Below are 23,005 nucleotides of genomic sequence, written 5' to 3'. Positions count from 1 at the left end.
TTTCCTCCTTGTGATCAATGTGGGTGATAATAATAATAGCCCCTTTCTCATGGGATTATTGCACGGGTTAAATGAGATAGCAGATGTAAACTGCTTCACACGGTGCCTTCACTACATCGGAGAAAACCCACGCTTTTTAACGAAGCTCCCCGTAGGCACCTTTCTTTGAATTCAGATTGTCTCAGTACCCAGTTGCTAGGGGGAAGAGAAGTTCTTATTTTCTGAGGACTTCTGCCAACCTAATAAATTAGAATTGTTATTGTTTGTAGTATAAATCATAGATGATTGCAGAGAATTCCAACCTAATCAAATATGCAGGGAAATTTAAAAGCGTTTCAAACTCAATTTACTTGTAAATGCTTAAGACATCTTTAAAAGTCTATTTTGTTTGGTTTGTGTTTTTTTATAAAAATATCTCTTGACTGCAGGTTTTGCTCACTCTTTAATTGTTAGTATACCCCAGGATTCTGTCATCTGCCTGAGGTGATCACTTCTGTTTACTCCCTTGACTTCAGCTCTTATACCCATATGACCATTACTTCCAGATAATTATCTTCAACTCTTCCCTCTCTTTTGAGTTTCCTTGTTTCCAGTTGCTTACTAGATATCTCTGTGTGGCTCTCCCATCATGTGTCCAACCCGACGCAAGCAAACATAGTTCTTGCCCATCTTTTCCTTACCCCACGTCACCTGCTTTTCTGTCTGTCTTATTGAATGGCATTCCCATCTCCATCCAGCTAGTCATCAAAGCCAGACACCCGAGTCATCCTGGCTTCTTTCTCCCTCACTCCTCGCTTTCAGTGTCACCAAGTAATATTGGCCTTGCCTCCTAAATATCTGTATATTTCTTCTCTCCTCCACTGGAATTAGGCAGACCCACATCTCTCCCCAGGACTATTACAAGCCTTCTTACTGGTCTCTCCGCCTCCCAACTTGGCACCCCTCCCCCCAAGCTATCCGGAACCATTGCCATAGTGATATTCCTAAATGTAACGCTCTCCCTCTCGTGTGTCAACACTTTGTTATCTCCCTATTGTCTAATAAAGTACAACCTCCCTAGCTAGGCAAACAAGACCCTTCATGATGTGGATACTCCTCCTTGTTCAAAATTTCCCTCCAGCCTCCTCTTGTGGCAGTTCTCCCTGGCTTTCTGCTCTCCATCAGCACTGATATCTGGTGGTTCTGTGCATTCACCTGACACTTCTCACTGCCCTCCCTGCCTTGGCGCGTGCTTCCCTTTGCCTCAGCCCGGACCCTGCTCTTCCTGTTGGATGAAGCCTTCTTGCCCTTCTTCCCTCCCCCCACCACACACACACCGCAGAGAGCTAATCAGTTCTTCCTTTGTGCTAGCAGAGGATTTTTCTTTTTATTTTCAGTGTTTTGAAATTTTTTGTCCACTTGTTAGGCATTCCCCACCAGCCTAACCTCCTCAAGGACAAGGGACTCGGTCATTTTAGCATTCCCCACGCCTATCCAGTCCTTGGTAGGTGTTTAACAAAGGATATGAAAAATTGCTCATGAACCCAAGGATTTTTGAAAGGGGGAAGCAATATACTTAATGGAGAAATGCATAATTCTATCAAATATTTGTTTAAATGGCATGTGGGAGAAGGATTAGATTAAGTTTGTGTGGCTTTCAATGGCAGAGTTCATGTCAGCAGAGAAGCAGACTTCTGGTTCAGCCATAATGAAGAACACAATGAGAATTGTGAAACAGAGGCGCCCTCCTGCCTTCAGTGGGAATTTGGAGTTAGTTTGAGTTATGGTCCTGGCTTGGTCACTATATTCGGTCTTTTCTGTGTCTTAGATTCTTTGTTTTTTAAAGACAGAAAAATGGAGATTATTGTAGCTCATATGGTTATTTTGAGGACTAAAGAGAGAGCGTTTCAGAGTGTCTATGCTAAGGCCTGACATTGAATAGTGCTTAATAAATGTTTATTGAATTTGAATTAGTCTCATCTTTCTGGATACTTTTAGTAAAACCTTACTCTCATATTAAATATAAGTAATGTATGTGCATAAACTGACACCATAAAAAAATTCAATTGCCTTTTTTTCCTTCGAAGATTTATTCATTGTACTGATGATTCCCCAGATCCTTGTATGGAATATGAGGTAAGAAACTTTCTTATCTTGATGAAGTTGATAATCCTAGATGAAGATGTGTTGAGAATTGCTATTTATTCTTAAGTGAGATGAATGAAAATTTTTGGATTAATTTCTCTGGGAACTAGAGACATTGAATTTTTAAATTTATGAAATATACATATAAAAGTATTCTATGTGTGTATATATGCATGCACACACTATATATGCGGTATATACATACTACAGAATATACGTTTTTATAATAAACACCTTTATACTCACTAGCCAGCTTCACCTGGTTAAGCTTTTGAACCTGGTGTATGGGGAAAAATATTCATTTTACCATTTAGGCCTAGTAGACTTTTTAATTTTTTTATATTGTTTACTCATTTTACAAATTAAGTACAGAAGTAAGAATAAAAGGATGGTGAAAAATGTTATTAGAAATAGTAATAAAAATTTAAACATAGAAAACTCTAATTTTTATTCCATCTTTTCCTAGCTTGAGGTATATAAACAACACATGCACACGCTTGTGCGCACACACGCACACACACACTCCTACGTGAAATGGGCAGTGCTCTTGGATGCAGCTAACTGTTCATCAGCTGTTATGAGTGAATCTAGAACATGCTTTTCTTTTGAATGCTGACTCCAGGTTTCACCTACATCCCTGATAGGCTCTTGCTTATCATTATTCCTGGTTCTTCTTGCACTTTCATTGTCAAAAGGTAATGTTTTTGAAAACTTCCATAGTTCGTAATTTGTTGAGAGGATGGTCATCCTTGATCTGTAATTCCAAAACATTTACATTCGTGGACTTAGAATACCAGTTAGAATTAGTTCCGTGATTTTTAAAAAATTTCTTCATTGTCTATTTGCTTCCAGTCACCTTTGTATGTGTGTATATAAGTACGTATGTATGTATGTAAAGCATGTATATGCACATGCTTTCAAAATTTGTCCACTGACTCACTGTATCAAGTAATTTTTAGTGTGATAAGTGTGTATATTGGCATATCTTCTGCGATTATGCCATGTGTGTGGGACAGTTAATTTACTATTTACCAGGCCACCAAACCAGTACTAGTAGCACTTGTAATTGAGATCTTTACATACCATTTGTGAGTTTTTTTTACTTAATAGTATAGTATCAGCATTTTCTCGGGTCACCAAACATTTTTTATAACATGTTTTGTATATATACATATATTCATATCTATTGTTTCACTGAACAAAGGTCTCTTAAGCATCTGCTATATCTCGTTACTTTGTGCTGGAAACACAAAGATGAAGGATTGTTTCTCTAGCTTTGCCCTGAGGCATAATCTTTGTTGAGATGTTGTCATCTATCTCCAAGATTTATTTCACCATCCATTTGCTTTTGTATTGCTTTTTGGGGAATATGCCATCATGTTAGTGAATAGGGTTTAAAACCCAATTTTAAGAGCCCAGGAAAGTGATATTCTTAGAGTGATTAAAATGAGAAAAGTTGCAAGCAAAGTCCTGTGTATTGTGCGTTCCTGCCTGGGTGTATTTAAGAAGTTATATACATATGCTGTCTGCTCATATATTTATAGAATACTTCTACAAAGATATATAAGAGATTGACAGCACAGGTTGCCCCTGAGGAGGACAGAGGGACGGGATGGGAAGAGATTCACCTTTTACCCTTTTGTATTTTTTGAATCAACCACAGTGCATGTATTACCTGTCCAAAACGTTATTTCAATAGAGATTATGCACATTTTCCAAAAAATTAATGTTAGTATGCAACAATTGCTTATTTCTGTGTTGCTTCAGTAAAAACCACTGTCGCCATAAAAAAATATATTTGCCATTATAGGCTTTTAATAGATGAGAACAGTATAATTTTTTATTTTGGGGTTCTTCTTTTTATAATTGTGTTCTTTTTAAAAATATGACACATACAAAGCTTGACCAAGAGCTCAGAATAATGAAAACTGAAATCACTGCGTTTTAATTTCTAAGGCCTATTTTAACAATACAGTACTTTTTTTTTAAAGAAAAGCAATCCACTATCAAAAATTGAAGAATACAGGAAAATATGAGGAAGCTGTCACCCAGATACGGCCTCAGTATTAGCGTGGGCCTTTCCCTCCCCTCTCTTGAGATCTGTGCGTGAGCAGTGTACACACACATTCTCTCTTATAAAGTACTTTGCACACCATTTTTTTCACCTATAGTGTGAGCATTTCCCCTGTTCATTAAATGTTTTTTTATATCCTCATTTTTAGTGGTTGCTTATCTTATATATTTGCTGTTTCACTTGACAGACGTTTCTTAGGCACTTGCTAGGTACTACATGCTTGTGCTGGAGACACAAAGATGGGTAACTCCCAGGTCCTCGCCCTGAGGGAAGTTGCCGTCTAGGAGGGAAGAAAGACTTGTATCAGATTATCACAGGGCAACATGGGGTGTATGTGCTTGCTCGGGAATGTTATGAGAAGAAATTATGGGCAGCACTGCGTCTGGGAAGGGAGGGTACTGAGCCCACTGGGGGTTTCCGGGAATGGAGCCTAGAGTAATTCAAGTTCCGTCTCACAGGTCTCAAAGGGAAAGAGCCACACTCCAGGACAAGGGAGGCTGGAGGCACGAGCCATTTATTACAGTGAATAGTTCAAAAGGACTAGTTTTCTCCAAAGAATAGTTAAAAAACAGACTCAGAAGCTCACATTTGTCAACTGTACTATTTATAAAATTGCAGCAATTCAATAGTATATGAATAGAATACTAAATAATGAATTATAGTAATAAGACCCATTTATAATTTGGGCCGCTGATAGAATTGGCTTACTTTAAAATAATGGGAAAATCATGAAAGGGTTATAGTGATTCTTTGTGATAAACCATAATAATTTTATCAGAGTAAGTATTACAGAGGTGGTCTAGTGGTTGAGGCTGGCACTCTCACCGCCATAGCTGGGGTTTGTGTCCCAGTCAGGGATCCACACCACCCGTCTGTCAATTGTCACACTGTGGCGGCTGCGTGTTAGATGCTGTAAGCTCTACCACCGGGATTTCAAATCCCAGCAGGGTCCCCTATGGTGGACAGGTTTCAGTGGAGCTACCAGACTAAGGTAGACTATGAAGAAGGACCTGGCCACCACTTCTGAAAGAGTTGCCCATGAAAACCTTATAAATAGCAGCAGAGCATTGTCTGATGTGGCACCAGAAGGTGAGAGGATGACGCAAGAAGACCAGGCAGGGTTCTGCTCTGCCATGCACAGGGCGCTAAGAGTCAGAATCAACTCGACGGCACTAATGACAGAAGTATTGCAGAGTGATGCTTAAGGTAGATAACTTAAAATTATTTTCTTGTTTGATATTCTTAAAGGAGTGAAAACATATGAATTACAGGGCAACTTATGGTATAACAGTGACAATATTTGACTTCATGATCCTTGAGGCTCTAGTTTATGTCATAACTCTCAAAATGATAAATAAATGACAAAGATGCATTTTATCATAAAGAGTTTTAACACAATTTCCCTGCTTATTAGACTAGTAGATTGCAGCTCTGTTCTCTACTTCTCCTGTGAGTTATGTTTTATGATTCCTCTTTTTTTTCAACCGTTTGATAATGGCAGTTAAGACACAGTCTTGGCCTCGAGTTGTCTAGTAGACTAGTGAACATTCCATGTTACATAGCTGTATTACATTTTTTCCTTTGTCTACAGCTTGTTCTTCGAAAATGGTGCGAATTAATTCCTGGGGCTGAGTTCCGATGTTTTGTCAAGGAAAACAAGCTCATTGGTGAGTTTTTTTACCCTTCCAAGGAATCGTAAAAAGAAGACAATCTTTTGATGGAAGTAAATTTGTAGTAGCTAGGACAGGGCTAACAATCAGCTTTTGTCTCAGATGCTGCCTCTAACCAGTTGTCACTGACTCTGGAATGCTGTAGTGTTGACAAGGCTCCTGAGGCCGTATTCAGTATCCACAGAAAGCAGTCCTGTGCATTAATCACGTCTGTCTGGATTCCAGAGATGAAAGTGATGGTCTTTACCATCCCCAGTTTAGGATATAGAGAATACTACCTGCGTTCTCTTTGGGACTTTCCTAAGTATTACTTGAAGTACACTCTTTATTTTAAGTAGTATAAAAGGCCAAGTTTTTGAACCTTTATTTCTATTATTGGAGCACTGTTTTTTATTCCAGCAAGAGAAAATATGTGGACAATTAAGTGTATTACTTTAAAAGCCACCCATTTTCTTTCCTTTCGGGTTATTATTTTGTTTACTATGAATTATTCATGTCAAATATTGAAGATAATTTGTTCTTTTTCTGTCTATTCATGTTTTCCATGAAGTAAAAAGTGTCTTCAACCGAGAAGTGTGATTTGAACAGAATTAAATCCACATTCTTTGTTTATTGAATGTGATGTTGACATTTATTAACTTACCTAAAAGAAACTTGGAGGGTTTGAATTGGTCATATTGTTTAGAGATAAGTGCAGCTAGAGAAGGGAGCATTGTTGGCATTCAGGGCTTGGTGGGAGCCCTTCTTTCAGAGCGGAGGCCTTTTTCCCAGGACTGGAGCAAATTGAGGGAGTTCTTACAATAGTCTTTTTAATGTATTTGGAATAATATCAGCACATCACTCTGAAGAAAGGGATGTTTACTTTTCCATGGCTTGAAACATCAGGCTTCTGAAGGCAGGGTAGCACGTCTGAACAAGAAAAATAGGCTGCTTCTGTGAAATATAATATGAATGTGGAGGACACAGGGTGAGGAATATTTTAAATTTTCCCAAAGAAAGTGGAAAAGAATACCAGCTTCTAGGGAATTCATTGGAAAAAACTAAAGAAGCAGCAGTTGACGATGTTGCAGGTTTAAAATTGCTCCTTTCATTTTTTTTACTTAATAAGCATTTTTACAACTTTGAATTCTTTCCATTGTACTAAATATAAAAATAGCTACTATTTCCCAAAGAAGAATGCATGGCAATACGGAACTTCAGGATCCACCTAGCCACATGAACCTTTACAACTGACACGTTTTATATCTACATAAAATGCTGAATAATGTATAGTGCAGTTTTCATCTGATTGGGCTTCCGATCTACTTTAATGGTTCCCTCAAAGAGAGGCTTAAAGCACATTTTGGTGTTTTTGGAAAGAACATTGTGTAATAACAGAATATAAAATATTTTCTTGTCAGGTATTTCTCAGAGGGACTACACGCAGTACTATGATCATATTTCTAAACAAAAAGAAGACATTTGCAGATGCATACAAGACTTTTTCAAGAAACACATACAGTATAAGTTCTTAGATGAAGACTGTGAGTATTTTTTATTGACCCAGTGAAATGAAATGAAGTACGTAATGGTGCTGAACCTTATTTCACCGTGGCGCATATTTTAAAACTGGATTAAAACACTGTACTTTAAGCATTTTACTATATTAACTATTTGGAGTTACCAGTCATTTGCATGTTAATTTTATCTGATTTAATCAGAGTCTCCTTTTAACACTGAGGCACTTCTCTCTCCTGTCATTTTAGATATTTTATTATATATTTCAAAGAGTCTGCCTACAGAGAACAAAGGGCTTCTGTTATGAGGTCTAAATTAGCTAGCTGGCTGATCTGCCTTTCTAGATGTTTTATGTGAATGCTCAGCACCAGTACAAAATAGAAATTTACAAGTTGTTTTTAAGAATTTAAAGTATATTGTGTACGAGTGAGAGTTTTCGTTCATCTTTAAATTATAGCTGCTATGGTTGACGTTTTCTCTACTTGCCAAGCCTGCGTTCTGTGGCAGATTTGATTTTAAAAAAAGATTAATCATGCCGTAAACATAGCTAGATTTTATGCTTTCCTATTACAGATTTGACTCATTTCATCCCCATCAAATAAGTGATTGGTGCTCCTTTTGCTAGTACATATAACCTGTTTATAATGATGAACTGGTTGAGATGGTGGTGGTGTTTGGTTTGAATTTTTAAATAAGGGATTATGGTTGAGGGTAGAGAAAAAGCAAAATTATATAGATAAAACATTGCAGGATGCCTTTTTATGTTTGAAGTTTTGAGATTTAGAAGCATGAAGTCCTCAAGGTCAATTATATTTTGCTGTTTGAGTAACTGATAATAAAATGCATTCTAATTTTCAAAAGGGGGCTTACATCATGAAAATGGTAATTCATTAACTTTGAGTTTTTCCTCCTTTACAGTTGTATTCGATATATACAGAGACAGTAGGGTAAGTCAAAACTGTATTTGATAAGCTTTAAAATCAGAGCTGGGGGGACGGCCTGGTGGTGTTCTGGTTTGCACACTCCTCTTTGGTGTCCCAGGGTTTGCAGGTTTGCATCCCGGGCATGGACCTACACACTGCTCATCAAGCCATGCTATGGCAGCATCCTACATACAAAATAGAGGAAGACTGGCACAGATGTTAGCTCAGGGCCAATCTTCCTCACACACACACACACACAAAAAATCAGAGCTGGTCTTATAAGCAAGATGCCAGTGGGGATAAAATTCCTTCATTCATGAATTACGTGTGTAAAGGGCCCACTACTTAAAAAATATTTTCTCAAACCATCTAAGGTGTTTGAAATTCACAGTGGTCAAGAATCTCCCCTTAAAATATACTTAACATTAGGAGAAGTAATGTCTTCAATAATTATGAGTCACAAGTTTAGGGCTCGTTAATTTAACAGATAGCTAAATGGCCACCTTAAGTCCTCTTTCCGCTGTTATCAGAGGGCTGGGCCTGCTTAGCATGGTTTCGTTTGTGTACTTAAATGTGGCCAGGGATTTGTCATTTGTTATTTAGATAATTATTTTTTATCTTTAGACTGAAGATGAGGATTAGAGGAGTTTACGTTTATTCTTTAACAGTAATGAAAACTTCCGTAATGAAAAAGAAAACAAAAACCTGACTTAGTAAATCCTACAGCAGAGATTTCACTGTCGAGACATGCAATCTTCTCAGGGAAATTTGGGTCAGTAAATGTCATTGACTTAGCTGTTAAGAAGACGGCAGGTGTGTTTTCCAAATATGTGACTCATATGTTTCCCAAATGTCACCCACATAGTTCTCATTCCCTCTGCGTGCTCAGCTCAGCCTCAGAGTGATGCTTGTGGTACCTCCTGATCGTTTTTTGGACAAAAGGATATGGCCCATATGGTTGTGTCCCAAAATAACTGTTAACTCTTTCCTTGCCTCTGTTAAGCTGAAAGCACTTACTCCGTTTCCACATCTCTGTCTTCAAGGGTGATAGTATCTATTAAGAATTAGAGTTGTAAATTGAGATTTGGAAAAGAAGAGGGATGTCAACTGGGTAAAGTTTCGACTTAGAGGAAGCAAACCTTAGAAAAAGAATGGGAAGCCAGTGTGATGGAAGGGATAGAAACCCAAGCTAATGGACAGGATCCCAGGGTTCTCGTCCCGGCTCTGCTTCTGACGGGCCAGCATTTCTCGAGAGCCTGTACTGTGTTAGAGGCCATGCTTCTGGAAGAAGCTTCCACCAGGATGGTCTCCTGACCTTCTCCGAGCTCATCTTCAAGACTTAAAACGTCCCAGGGAACTGGTGTGGTAGCAAGCAGGATCAAATTAGTGAGTGAGTAAACTTAGCCTGTGGCCTGACTGTGCAGCTCCAATGAGCTTTATTCTCATTTAATTCAGTCTCTCTCTTAACCCATATAACCCCGTGAGCTATGCATTATTTGTTCCCTTTTTACAGATATTAGAACTGAAGCAATTACACTTCAATGCAATTATATTTCATGGCATTTGAAAATTAGAAATTGGCCTAGGCCTCTCAGTATTTCCCTGGCAGATACCCAGGTCAGCTGTGATGCAGTAGGCTGGCAGGTCAGCGTAAATGCGTAGCTTGATGGAAGAGTTATATAAATGTCTGAAATGAAGTTGGACATGCACATAAGGAATTCCTGCCGTGATCGCACAGAACTGAAATTAGCGGCATGCCTTTAAAGTGAGAAACGTGCTAGTATAAACATCCTGACAGTCTCTGAGAGGAGACTGAAGCCACAATGTAAAGCTCATTTGCATTCGCTCACTGGCGCTTGTGGCACCGTTGGTTAGGCGCTTTCTTGAATATGTGATTTCATGACTGTTCCTGTGGAAAACTGCCTCTTCTGTTATTGCGGTCCCTCATATGAAATCTAAGTGAGTGTGTTGGAGCTTGGCAACACTTGGATGTGTCACCTTTCTTACTGCGCTGGGCAGGCTGACTCAGTGTTGGTAGATTCTAACTTGTGTGTGTCAAAGTGATGGCCCACCCGTTAGCAGGTCTGGGACGAGGCCTGGGGATGTGTGTTTTAAGACGCTCTTCAAGTGTTGATAATGCACACCTAGCATTTAGAATAAGTACCTTTGATACTTGAAAAATTATTCTGGTCCCCTTATGTATTCTTTTTGGTTATCATTATTATTTTGTTATAATTTCCTTGCTTTATGGACCATGTCTGATCTTGAGTCTTTGATATTGTTGAGGTTGGCTTTGCAACTTGGTCACTTTTTTATAACTGGTCTATGTGTGATTGAGAAAGAAAGTACAATTGCTCATGTGTGAAGTAGTCTGTGGATGTTTGTTAGATTAAGCTTGTTAATAAGGTTGTTAAGGGGCCGGCCCGGTGGCACAGCGGTTAAGTTCGCATGTTCTGCTTCGGCAGCCCGGGGTTTACCGGTTCGGATCCCGGGTGTGGACATGGCACCACTTGGCAAGCCATGCTGTGGCAGGCGTCCCACATGTAAAGTAGGGAAAGATGGGCACAGATGTAAGCTCAGGGCCAGTCTTCCTCAGCAGGAAAGAGGAGGATTGGCGGCAGATGTTAGCTCAGGGCTAATCTTCCTCAAAAAATAAAAATAAAAATAAGGTTGTTAAAATCTTCTATATCTTCTGAATGAATGCAGATTTGGGGGGAGTAGAAGGGATATAGAGGAAACTAGATTGGCTGTGGGGAACAACAAGGTAACTGTTGAAACCAAGTGGTATGTACGTCGGGTTCTTTAGAGTATTTTATCTACTTTTGTATATGTTTAAACTTTTCCATATACAAATTTTTTAAAAACAAACTTTAAAAACCATGAAAAAATCTCTATCTTTCCTTATTTTTTGCTTGTTTGCTCTCAGTTACTCAACAGGGTATATTAAAACGTCCCGCTTTCTAATTCTGCTGGTCATTGTGTTACGTAGTTTGAGGTTGTGTTCTTAGACAAATGCTCATTCATAAAGGCTTTATGTTCCTGGTGAATGCTCATCATTAGGCAGGGGCCCTCGATCTCTAGCCCTAACAAAGCTCTTGTGCTTTTTGCATTAAAATATATTTTGTCTGATATTAATAGTGTTATTATAGTTTTCTTTTGGTCTTAGTTTTATCTTTTCAATCCTTGTATTTTTTGCTGCTATGTTTTAGGTGTATGCATGTATCTTGGAAATAGCATATTGGTAAACTTTGTTTTTTAATTGCTGACAATTTCTGGTTTTAACTGGTGAGGGCAGTTTGCATTTATTCTATTTGCTATTTGATTGTTTTCCACCATCTTACCTTGAATTTTCGATTTGCTTTGCTTTTCTATGCTTTTTTTCTTCCTTTTATTTATATTACTGGTTTTTCTTGATACCCCCCTCCCGCCCCCACAAATAATTTTGAAGTCTTATTTTTTGTTTCTCTTATTTTGGTAGTTACCATTAAATCTTCATATGGATATTTAATAAGCTCTAAAGTTAATTTCACTTCATGTTGCCCTTATGATGCAAGGACCTTAGAACACTGATTCCCAGCACCCCTTTTGTCTTACATGTGATTTCTTTTTTTTTCTATTGCAGTAACATTGGATTATAACATGATATAGCTTTCAGATGTACATTGTAATATATTTCGAATTCTGTGTAGATTACATCATGTTCACCACCCAAAAACTAATTATAGTCCATCACCAAACATTATGTGTGATTTCTGATTTTGAGTTCCACTTTGTATTTATACCTCAAATTAGTCAATTTTGTTGCTCTTCAGTTTCTTTGACTGCCATTGCTTCTTGTCTCTCACTGCTTTTTGGATCCAGTTTCTTTCTAGTAGTATATCCTTTAGTAGTAAATTCCCTCAGCTGTTGGCTGGGCAAGTTGATGTTTAGCCTTCGTGCATGATGACAGGCTGAGCTGGGTATAGAATCTTCAGTTGACCGCTTGTCTTACCTCAACACTTTGAAGATACTGTCTTATTGTTGTTTGGCTTCTTTTCTTTTCTCTTTTTATCACGCTTTCTACATCTGAGAATTCATTTCCCTTGTCAATTGTGGAGAATTTTCAGCTGTCTTTTCAAATAGTACCTCTCTTCTGTCTTTTGTCCTTTGGAACTCTGTCTAGAGGTATCTTAGAGCTCCTCATTTTATCCCCATGTCTCTTGACTTCTCATTTTCCACCTTTTCTCTCTCTGCGCTGTGTTGTGTAATTTTCTAAGATATGTTGTCCAGTTTACTAGTTCTCTTTCAGCTGTGTCTAATTTGATACATTTAACCTGTTCACTGTTTTAAATTGCATCAGCTGTATTTTTTCATTTCTGTAGGTTCTATTTGGTTACTTTTTAATTCTGCCTATTCTTTTTTTCATGGTATCCTGTGTCTTTGGGTTTTGATTTCTTTTATATTTTCAGTCATTTAAAACTACTGAATCTTTTTGGTCAGATCTTTTAAGATATAATTTACGTAGAGTAAAATTCATCCTTCTTAGTGTACGGCTCTGTGTTTTTTGACAGATACATCCCGTTGTATAACCACCAGTGCCGTGAAGATGTAGAATTGCCCCAAATTTCCTTGTGACCCTCCCTGCATCCTAACCCGTGTCAAACACTGCTCTGAAAACCTACTGAGTTTTAAAATTTTTAATTGATAATGCCTTCACACTGTTCAAAAAGTAAATATACATAGAAAGTCTCGCTCCTACCCTTCTTCCTCTGCACTCCCACAGGTACACTTTTATTATATATCCTTCCAGTAATTCTTGATACAAAAACAAGCAATATACTTATTTTTTCTCATCTTTCTTACATAAGAGTTAGCATTTGATATATATTCTGCACCTTGCTTTTTGCACATTTTTAAAAAATAATGTGTCTTGGAGAGCTTTCCAGTTTCTTACAATAGCATTATCTTTCATTTTGTGGATGGAAGTGTAGTTTATTTAGCCGTTTCCCTGTCGATGAACACGTAGCCTGTTTCTAAGTCTTTTCACAAACTGTGCTGTGGCGAATAGTCTGTAAACACGGGGTGTGCGTCCTGGTCTGCACTGAGCTCTTGGAAGGAGTGGATTCTGTGTTAGTGATCTTCATGCCCCAGTGCCTGGCACGCTGTTTGGTGCATAGAGATTTATTTGGGTGGGTGGGGGTTGGGGGTGGTCAGTTGGCAGATACAGGAAGGTGAGTGTGACTGCTCTTATCTGATGGATTGCGTCAAAACAGAATTTCTCAGAATGTCTTGTGCCTGAGATCTCCCATGAAAAACATGTTATTGCTGAAAACCCCCATTAGATAGTTTTAGGCCTGATTACAGCTGGCTTTATTTTTCTTTAAACTAGAGAACGGCTTCTGAACTACAGAACAAACAGTCAGCTCTCAGTCCTGACGGTGGGGATCTATTTTTGGTTTTTAATTTGTTTTGTTTGTGTTTTACTGTATGGCATATTTTTAGAGTATAGAGCTTAATAGTCCTATATTGACAGGTGCAATAGTTTTTTTTTTTTCTTTTAATAATGTGATGGTTTTACTGGTTATAAAAACTCAAGTAGAAAGGATTTGGAGGTTAGAAAATACCTGTTTTATTAAAATAACATATAGTATGTCAAGGACATCTGAGTAATCGCCCAAAAGCAAAGCTGATATCATACCAAGAAGTTGATTGATGGCTGACATTACTTCACACGGTCAGAGAATGTACGAGTGAGCGCAGAATTGACATGAGGAAACAGCTCGAGCGGCACAGAAGAGTTGCAGAGTTTCTCCTGGGGATTGTATAAAATAAGAAACTCACCCAAATGGTGTGTGTGGTACAAACTTCCTGTAATGGTTCTTTGCCACCTACTCGAGCTTTCTGATGTTGAAGCAAGTCCCAATTAGACATTTCGTCTTTCTCAAATTGTTCTTTTAACCCAGATGAGAAACAGCGCTGGATGTTAGTAACTCTGGCTCAGCAGTCCACTTCCTCAGGCATATGTGATTTTACACACACATGTCTGATCAAGACGTGCCACTGTGCATATACAGGAAAGACTAATTATCAACAACAAAGTGGTACAATTATGTGCATGTTTCAGGGAGAAAAATCAAGAGGAGCAAAGGTAAAAGTTTCAAGGAAACACGTCTCTCTCTGGGATCCGTGTGTCGGTGTTAATCATTCGGCAGCATTTCACAGATTCCCCAGCCCTGCAGTGTCACTGCTCTGCCGCTTTACGCTAAGATGCGCTGACTGACTGAACTCAGTCTGGCCAGGGCAGAAGTATTCTTTCCCAGGCTGGAACCATCACAGCGCACACCCCTCCTCTCAGAATGCGAGAAGATAGGCAGTTCCTTCAGAGGTTGATATGTTTTTTCATCACTCCTTCCTGTGCTATTAAGTAGCTCTACCACACAGACGAACATACGTTACATTAAAATGAAAGAAAACTGAGCATTTCCATACCTTTTTTTGGTATGTGTAAGAAACAAAAACCCAGCTGCAGCCTCTCAGGGGTAAGGACGGGAGCACCCTGGGAACTGTGGGCTCCTGCCCCCACCCGGCTGCCTCGTGAACGATCACTGAACACACCCTTGAAAGCTTTCTGCTCTCGGAAAATTCTCCTTTTTCCTACTTGGATTCTTGACTTAAGACTATCATGTGATTTGAGGCAGGAAATGGCTTGTGTGTCTTCGTCAGGCTTTTCTCCCCTAGGTCCCTTCTCTGCCTTCCCTTTGGACCTGTGGCTGCTTGATTTAGACAGGCAGCCCGTCCTCAGATGGGGCCTGGGGGAACTCACTTTTGAAATAAGTTATAAGGGTTTTAAGATGATCTTTTAGCTAAAATAATATGAAGAAGATGGAGATAAGACATCTGGTAAGACGTCTGATCAGACAGGTCACAGACTTTGTTTTTGTTCTGTACTTAGTAATTGTTCTCTCTGTCCCACAGGGGAAGGTGTGGCTAATCGATTTTAATCCATTTGGTGAAGTAACAGACTCACTGTTGTTCACTTGGGAAGAACTGATATCTGGAAGAAACCTAAAAGGTGATTTTAGCGAAGGAGACGCTCTGGAGCAGGTAAGGTGTTAAATTATAACAGACATAAAGGAAACCTTTCAATCCACCAAGTAACTGTTGCCTACTCTTTAGGCACTTGGACGGGCAGTGGCCTGTACTCTTGGAAATGTCGAGTACAACACAGATTTACTCAGAGCTACATGCCCGTGGAAGTGATCCAAAAAGAGTGTGCATGCTGATTCATTCGTTTAACTTTATAGAAAGAAATAATGACCATCTGATTCATATTTTTCCTAGTTATTTTTTTTTTTCTTGGCTCCTCCTCTCCTGCCCACCTTGACCCTGGGTCAGTTCCTGAGTCTGTTTATTCTGATCCTGGCTGCAGGCTGCTGATGCTGATAGAAGAGAACTGCCCAGGCGCACAGACTGGGGTCTCTTCATAGTCGTGACCCCAGATTTCAAGTGGGCCCTCCCTGCGGGGTTTTGATCCCTTGTCAGCTTTCTCTTCTGTATGCACAGTGGCTGTGGCACACCTTCTCCCTGCTCCTCAGACCTTCCATCCCATCATTCCTTTCCTTCCTCTCAGCTGATGCTTTCACTTCCCTCTCACAGTGAAAGAGCGTCTGTCGGTGAGAACTCACTGTGTTTAATTGTCATAAGCCTACAAACTTCCCTGCGGCCTTCCTCCCGGGTCTCATCCCCGCCCGCCCAGCATGCCCGCCCCTCCTCTCTCCTTACTCTGTGCTGTCGTTTCTCTTCTTCCTGTTTTTCCAGTCTCTTCCTTTCTCCCAACTCCCATCTATTAGGATTTAACCACGTTCAGACATCACCCATCTTAAAAAAACAAAGCCTTCTTTAACCCCATGTCTTCACCCGGCCGCTCTCTCCTTCCTCCTCATCTTCACAGCCATACTTTATTTAAGCAACAACTTTGTAAAGCTTTTTTCTGCCTATAAAAGTAATACATGGTCATTTTAAAGGAAATTCTGAAATCACCCATAATCCTACCACCTTGAGAACCACTGCTTACATTATGGTATATAACATGCTATGTACATACGTGTGAACTTTTTAAAATAAATGAGATTATACTACATGTGCAGTTATGTATCCTGAGTTTTTCATTATTATCTTGTGAGTGTTTTATATCTTTTATGAAATAGTTTTATTTTTACATGGTCATTTAAAAAAACAGAATTAGAAAGAGGCAAGCCTTGAAATCCTACCCGTAGAAATAGCCATCCTTACCCCTTGAGTTAGTATTTTTCCAGGCATTTTTTGGTATGTGTGCACACAGATTTTTACGTAAGTGGGATTGGACTTGTTTCCCTCCTTCTGCCATGTAACTTGTTTTGGGAACTGCTCAGTGGCTGTGTGTCATCATGGCCACTTCCTTCTCCGTCATTTCTCCTTGCTGCCTGCTGGCTCTTATCCTCCTCACCTGTTCCCTCCTGCAGGTTCGCCTCTGGCCCTGCCATTCCACAGAAACTGCTCTTGGCCAGGGCCCCCTGCCTTGTTGGTAATTCCAGGGAGCGATGCACAGCCCCTCTCTGGTTTAGCCACTTGGCGAGCTTTGAACGTGTCACCCTCTCTTTCTTATGACCCTTCTTCCCTTGGTTCCCATGACACATGTTCCCTCCCGGGTGTCTTCCTCCTTTTCTGCCTGCTGCCTTGCCTTCTGTGTGAGCATCTTTTCTTCTGTCCGTCTCTGAGATCCTTCTTTTCATCATGACAGTGGCCTGGGCTGTCTTGGGCCCTGTTTTTCTGGGTTGGACGAAGGTTGATATTTTCCCTGTCAAGGCACTCCCCTACTATGTTGTACTTTCTGTTGACGTGCCTGGGCCCTGCCTTGGAGTCCCAGTTTCTGAGCCCCGGGGCAGTGTCTCTCTTGTTCTCCACAGATCTGTGGCCTCAGCACAGTGCCAGGCACAATTCTTGTTTGTCAGATTCACGAATGAAGGAACTTTATCCCTACTGGCATCTTACAGTCATGGGCCATTAAATCTGAGTGTCCAGGAAGGAGAATGTAAATTATTCAGCACGGGGTTATTTTTAAATAGGAGGAACACAGTTACTGGACAGAAACAGTGTATACAAGATTCTCTCTATGATCCAAATCCTTCTGTCTTTCTTCTTAATTTAAACAGCATTATATTGGAGGTTAGGGGATAAGAAAAGGAAAAAGGAACTGGCTCTGGCCTTTCCACCAGTGTCACCTCCTGCTTGTCTTCCACTCCTCAGAGACCTGGCCTGCCTTCTGTTCCGCAAAGCCACAACGCCCTATCTTAGGATCTCTGTACCGCCTTCAAAGTCGCTTGCTGCTCCCAGACCCACAAGGCTGCCCCATCGTGCTATTCAGTTCTCAGCCCCCATGTCCCCTCCTAGCCAGGTCTTAGCCGACCACCCCTGGAAAGTAGGCCATGTGCTTCTCCTCTTGTTAGAGCGTCCTGTCGTTTTGTTTTATAACACTTTCTGCTATCTGAAATCATCTCGTTAATTTATTTGTTTTCTTGCTTACCAGCTGTCTGCCAGTCTCATTTACCAGGTTCTCTCTCGTACCTAGAACAAGGTCCAGCCCAAAGTAGGCATCTTATGAATATTTCTCGGATGAGTGGTCTGTCATAAGATATGGCCTGCTTTCTAGGGCTCCACAGTCCTGTTCTGTTCAAGTTCCTGGCCCGTCTCCTTCTGCTGGACACCATCCATCCCTCACTAGGTATCTGCCACCCAGGAAGTGCAAACCCAAGGCCTCTGTCTCTGAAATCCTTTCGGCACAATGCAACACGTAAATATGGTGTCAAGACTCTAAGAAGTACAGTGAAGGATGTGCAGACTCATTAAATACGATACTTGCATTTGCAGTTTTACGTGGGTTGTGAGAGAGAGACAGAAATACGAAGTCCAGTGACATCGGAGAAGTATGAAAGTGTTAGGAATTCATAGCACTCGTTTGCCCTCACTGTTAACTTTATTCTCTAAGGCGGTGCTTCTCAACGTTGTACCTGTAGAAAATGATTGTGTTGGGACCAGCCCAGTGGTGTAGTGGTTAAATTTGTGCTCCGCTTCGGCAGCCCAGGGTTCATGGGTTCGGATCCCAGGCGTGGACCTAGCACCACTCGTCAAGCCGTGCTGTGGAAGCATCCCATAAAATAGAGGAAGATTGGCACAGATGTTAGCTCAGCGACAATCTTCTTCTAGCAAAAAGAGGAAGCTTGGCAACAGATGTTAGCTCAGGGCCAATCTTCTTCACAAAAAAGATAATGTTTATAATATTCTGGTTTGTATGAGATTGCTCGAGTCCAGAGATAAGTAGCCTGAGGCCCCTGGCCCATTCAGGGATGGCAGAGATCCACACCCATTTGCAGCCCACAGTGGCTGCGCACCAGTAGCATCTAGGCATTGACCTGGCTCTCCATGAGGACGCTGTTTTCAGATACCTTATTTTTAATTTCTAGTGAATATGTGGAAAAACTTGAAAATCTTGGTGACTTCCTTTACCTCAGACTCTTGTTTGCTTCCTTACCTAGTACAGAAGGGAACACAGAGTTGAAATTGTTATGCTAGAGTCTTCTTCAGTTTGAAGAATAGACTTTAAAAAGAAATTCTCACACTCTTTCCTTCTTTTCTCTTTAGGATTCTCCAGCTTTCCGTTGCACGAACAGTGAAGTGACAGTTCAGCCCAGCCCCTATCTGAGCTACCGACTGCCCAAGGACTTTGTGGATCTCTCCACCGGGGAGGATGCTCACAAGCTCATAGATTTCCTTAAACTGGTAAAGGATACGGATATTTAGTATGCCGGGCAGCTTTGTCTTCAAACTGGCTGTTAATGCTTCAGTTTAGTCTCATACCTTCTAGACTTTTCCGTGATGATTATAAATTAAAGGAGCAGAATTACTGAGTTGGATCATTTTATAATGAAGTGTGTGATGTGAGCGGAAGGAGTAATTTATTTCATAATTTATTAGAATGACAGAAGGTTTTTATGATGGGCATGCTTTTTGAATAACTTTTATAATACTTCTAATTTTGGAGAAAGTGCGTAGACAGGGCTAAGTGGAGATCACTTCCTTAAGGGGAAATGTGAATATTTGTATTTGTGTGTGGGTTTCTGGGTGGGAACGTTTGTACGTATGAAAGAAAAAGAAGAAAATATTCAGATACCTGAGGGTAATCGGGTGATTACCCCAGAGCCATAGTGATAAACTAGTTTAACAAATTAGTTAAGGCATGTTTTTCCATGATAATTTTCAACCACATCTTTTGCCAAGGCCTCTAGAAAATTACACTTGCTGACAGAAAAAGTGATCTTGGCTGCACAGATATCTCAGTTGGAATGTGCTGTCTTAATGTAGTCTCGGTTTCCTTTGACAGAAAAGAAATCAGCAAGAGGATGAATGACTGGAGTGCTAGAGTTCAAGACCAAGTCGCCGAGGAAGCCGCCGCTCCTGCAGGAGGCCCTTCATAGTCCCCAGCTTCCTCTTGACCCCGTCGGATGCGGGTGGGGCGGGCTCTGTGCAAATCAGTAGCTTTTTATATTCATGTATATTAAGCTGGAAAAAAAATGGAAGGACTTTGCTACTTGTAAAAATAACGTAATAAATAGATCTTAAACACAGGAAACCATAACGTTCTGATAAAATACTGTCCATGAGACACCTTTCCCTTTGGGCTCCGTCTGTTTCCATTTACCCAGGTTTCTTGTGCTGGTTTTGCACCTATCAGGTAGTGGGCAAATTTGTATTTATCATACAGAAATGGATTCTTTCCTGATCGTTACTTTTCCACTGAAAAAGTAGAATCTTATATTACTAGAGAAAATATTTTTTCTACTTTGAGGATTTTCGTATAATTTTCCTATCAGTTTAACTTCAGTTTGGGGATAGCTAAAAGAATACAGGCCTCTCAGACTATCAGATAATCATGAAAATTTCAGTATATTACAACCATCTTAGTATACATTAGTAAAACAATCACAGATTTAATTACAATTTGGCCTTTTAAAAAAAATACCGGAATTTTGGGGAGATAGATTTACTTTTTGAGGCCACCATTCCAGTAATTATTGTTCAGTGCCCTCATTGATGAGCTGATGGCTAATTTACTCAGCACTGACTGTGCCAAGATGCCCTGCCAAGTGTCCTTGATGTCTTATTTTATATCGTGGAGCAATTTGAAGGAAACAGACGTTACAGGTTCCCAGGGTTCCCATCTAATGTGGTATCAAAGAACACGAGTTGGAGGTGCGTTTCTCGTCACAGGAGAGCACATGCGAGTGCTGCCGGGAGGGAGACACAAAGGGCAGACCTTCCCCTCCCTGTGGAGTCAAGGCAGATTATGCATAATGATGAAAGATATCACTTCTTTTTTGGTTATCTCAAATTCTGTAGCTTTTTGTGTGGTTTTTCTGTTCCAGTAATTTGATATTAGTATTTGAAATGCAAAATACAGAGATCCAGTTGGAATCTTTGTACTCAGTATATCAAATGCCATTTCTGAGGCCAACTGTTGGAGGTACAGGTGCTTTAAAAATATTTTCATTTTTTTTAAAACCACACATGAGTGTCTGTTAATTCAGAATGGAGGGGTTTATTATCGTGAGCCTGGCTCTGGAAGCTGGATTTGCCAAGATGGTACTTTACCAGTCAAAAAAAAAGGTAAATATATTTGAGACTAATTTTAAAAATCCAGGCTACATATAATAAAAAGACTGAGACAAAACTTGGCAAATATTTCATCAACAGTGCAATTAGTGGTGTAAAACATTAAATTTTCCTGAGGAAATTATTGAGTTCAACTCTCACTTTCCTTTCAAAAATGTGGTTTTTGTATGTCGTTTCCTTAGTATATTTAATTTTAGTTGATTATCCTGATGTTAATATTAAATATAGGATAATATGAGGAAATAGTCCCCTGAGTTCAAATATCATTTATGCCCGCCTAAAGATTAGTTTGGAATTACCCTTTTATTTTGTTGGCACTCTCTCTTCTTTCTTTGAGATGCCTCAGGCTTGTGCTTGAATTGTAAAGTGAATACTTATGATTCCTTATCGCGGTCCGGAAGTCCTGCCTCTGCAGAGCGGACGTGGCAGCTGTGGTCCTGGCGGGTTGGGATAAACGTGTTTACTTGGTCCTGCAGGCAGTGGCATGTACATGGGCCTCCGCACAGCGGACTTTGCCAGATGTCCTATTTTAAAAAGTCATTTTCATTTGCATTTTCTGAGTTCATAATTTTTTCCTGTCTACTCAGCCATTTCTTTTTTTGGTAATTGAGGATCGTGTCTGTGAAAAAAACAAACAGAAACCTTATGCGACTGAGTTGCTTTGGCTCAGGTTTGTTTTCTTCCCTTATAAAGTGGGAGGATGATAAGGATAAGTTCATGATCTGTTAAATGAGATATCCCGTGTAAAACTTTTCATACACCCATGCATTGTACATAATAAGCCCCCCAACAAATGGTCAGTGTTACCATCATTATGCTTTGCAGACCTCTGTATACTAAAGGCAAGTTCTTTTTAACAGAATTGAGAGAATTTTGAGTGGAAAGGGACTTCAGAGATCATTCGGCCCAGTTTCTTTCTTTTCTTTCCCTCCCCCTACTCCGTCCCTCTCTAATTTCCTTCCTTTTTTAACAGTGGAGAAAAATGCTGCCAGGGGGAGTAAGACTTGTCCAAAATCTTTATTGTAGCAGAATCAGGACCACAAAGGGACTTCTAGTTTAATGCTTTTCTCTAAGCTAAGGCTTTAGCCTGATATTTTTTATAGATAAGTTTCAACTAGGACAAATTATTCTTTTAATAATAGAATTTTCAAAAAAGAAATTGTTTTTTAAATAAAAGTAAGTACAAATTCATCTCATGCATTTGTATGTAGAGGAGTAGAAATTAAATGAAGAAATAACAGTCTCTGAAAGATTAATTCAATTTCATGTTTATATTAACCAGGCTGATCTTGAGAGGCGACTTAGCCATTTTTAGACATTTCAAAGACACAATTCCTCTTTAACTGAAAGTTGTTTCAGTCACGTGTGGTCTTGGCTCATAGAAAACAGTTTCAGTAAGTATGCTAAGAAAATAAGTGATGCTAGCCTCACCGCTCCTACACGGGGCAGGTCGATTAGTGTGCACGTGAAGAGGCTGGAGGCAGAGGAATAGAGGACCTGGTCAAAAGGCAGTTGAAGACACAGCTGAAAGCCCCATGTTGGGCAGTGAGGCTGGCACTGATTTCCTTAAGAGAGAAGGCATTCAAATGGCTCCTTTTTCCACTCAAGGAAAACCAAAATAACACTTCTAAATGCATGTAGGCTGTTTGAAAAACTAGCGAGTGGAGCATGAAGGTAAGAAGACAGCCGCAGTGGCTCATTCATTCGGTAATATTTCTTGGGTCCAGGACAGCATTAGCTGCTGTGTATACATCCCGAAGGTTCCTGCCTTCATAGATCTAACAATATAGTACACCATGATGAACAAGTAAAGGAAGAGAGAGAAATTGTGATGAGCAGGGCACAGTAAAGACGAAGAATGAGACAGACATGGACTTTGGTGTGAGAAGGAATCTCTTGGGAGGCCGTAGCTAGGCTGAGACCTGAGGATGAGAAGAAACCAGCCACGTGAAGAGGGGCGAGTCTTCCACACAGGAGCATGCACCTGAGGTGAGAAGGGCCTTGGGAGAGTTGCAGCAACTCAAGAAGACCAC

At 40.0% G+C, this 23,005-nt stretch overlaps 1 protein-coding gene across 2 annotated transcripts in view; it reads left to right on the top strand.

Moving 5' to 3' along the window:
- The window catches only part of CDC123 (cell division cycle 123), a 55,780-nt gene extending 35,848 nt beyond the window's left edge, over window positions 1-19,932 (top strand). For both annotated transcript variants that reach the window (XM_046680013.1, XM_046680012.1), the window contains 7 exons: window positions 2,067-2,115; window positions 5,790-5,865; window positions 7,269-7,391; window positions 8,284-8,312; window positions 15,243-15,371; window positions 18,945-19,082; window positions 19,684-19,932. In XM_046680013.1, coding sequence (XP_046535969.1) covers window positions 2,067-2,115; window positions 5,790-5,865; window positions 7,269-7,391; window positions 8,284-8,312; window positions 15,243-15,371; window positions 18,945-19,082; window positions 19,684-19,710 — 571 coding nt within the window. In that variant the 3' untranslated portion in view covers window positions 19,711-19,932. The remainder of the gene's footprint in view (window positions 1-2,066; window positions 2,116-5,789; window positions 5,866-7,268; window positions 7,392-8,283; window positions 8,313-15,242; window positions 15,372-18,944; window positions 19,083-19,683) is intronic.
- The last annotated feature ends 3,073 nt before the right edge of the window (window positions 19,933-23,005 follow it).

The sequence above is a fragment of the Equus quagga genome, chromosome 12 (assembly GCF_021613505.1).
Source record: "Equus quagga isolate Etosha38 chromosome 12, UCLA_HA_Equagga_1.0, whole genome shotgun sequence".
Lineage (NCBI taxonomy): Eukaryota > Metazoa > Chordata > Mammalia > Perissodactyla > Equidae > Equus > Equus quagga.
Note: the sequence above shows the minus strand (reverse complement) of the source record. Positions and strands in the feature narration are given on the sequence as shown.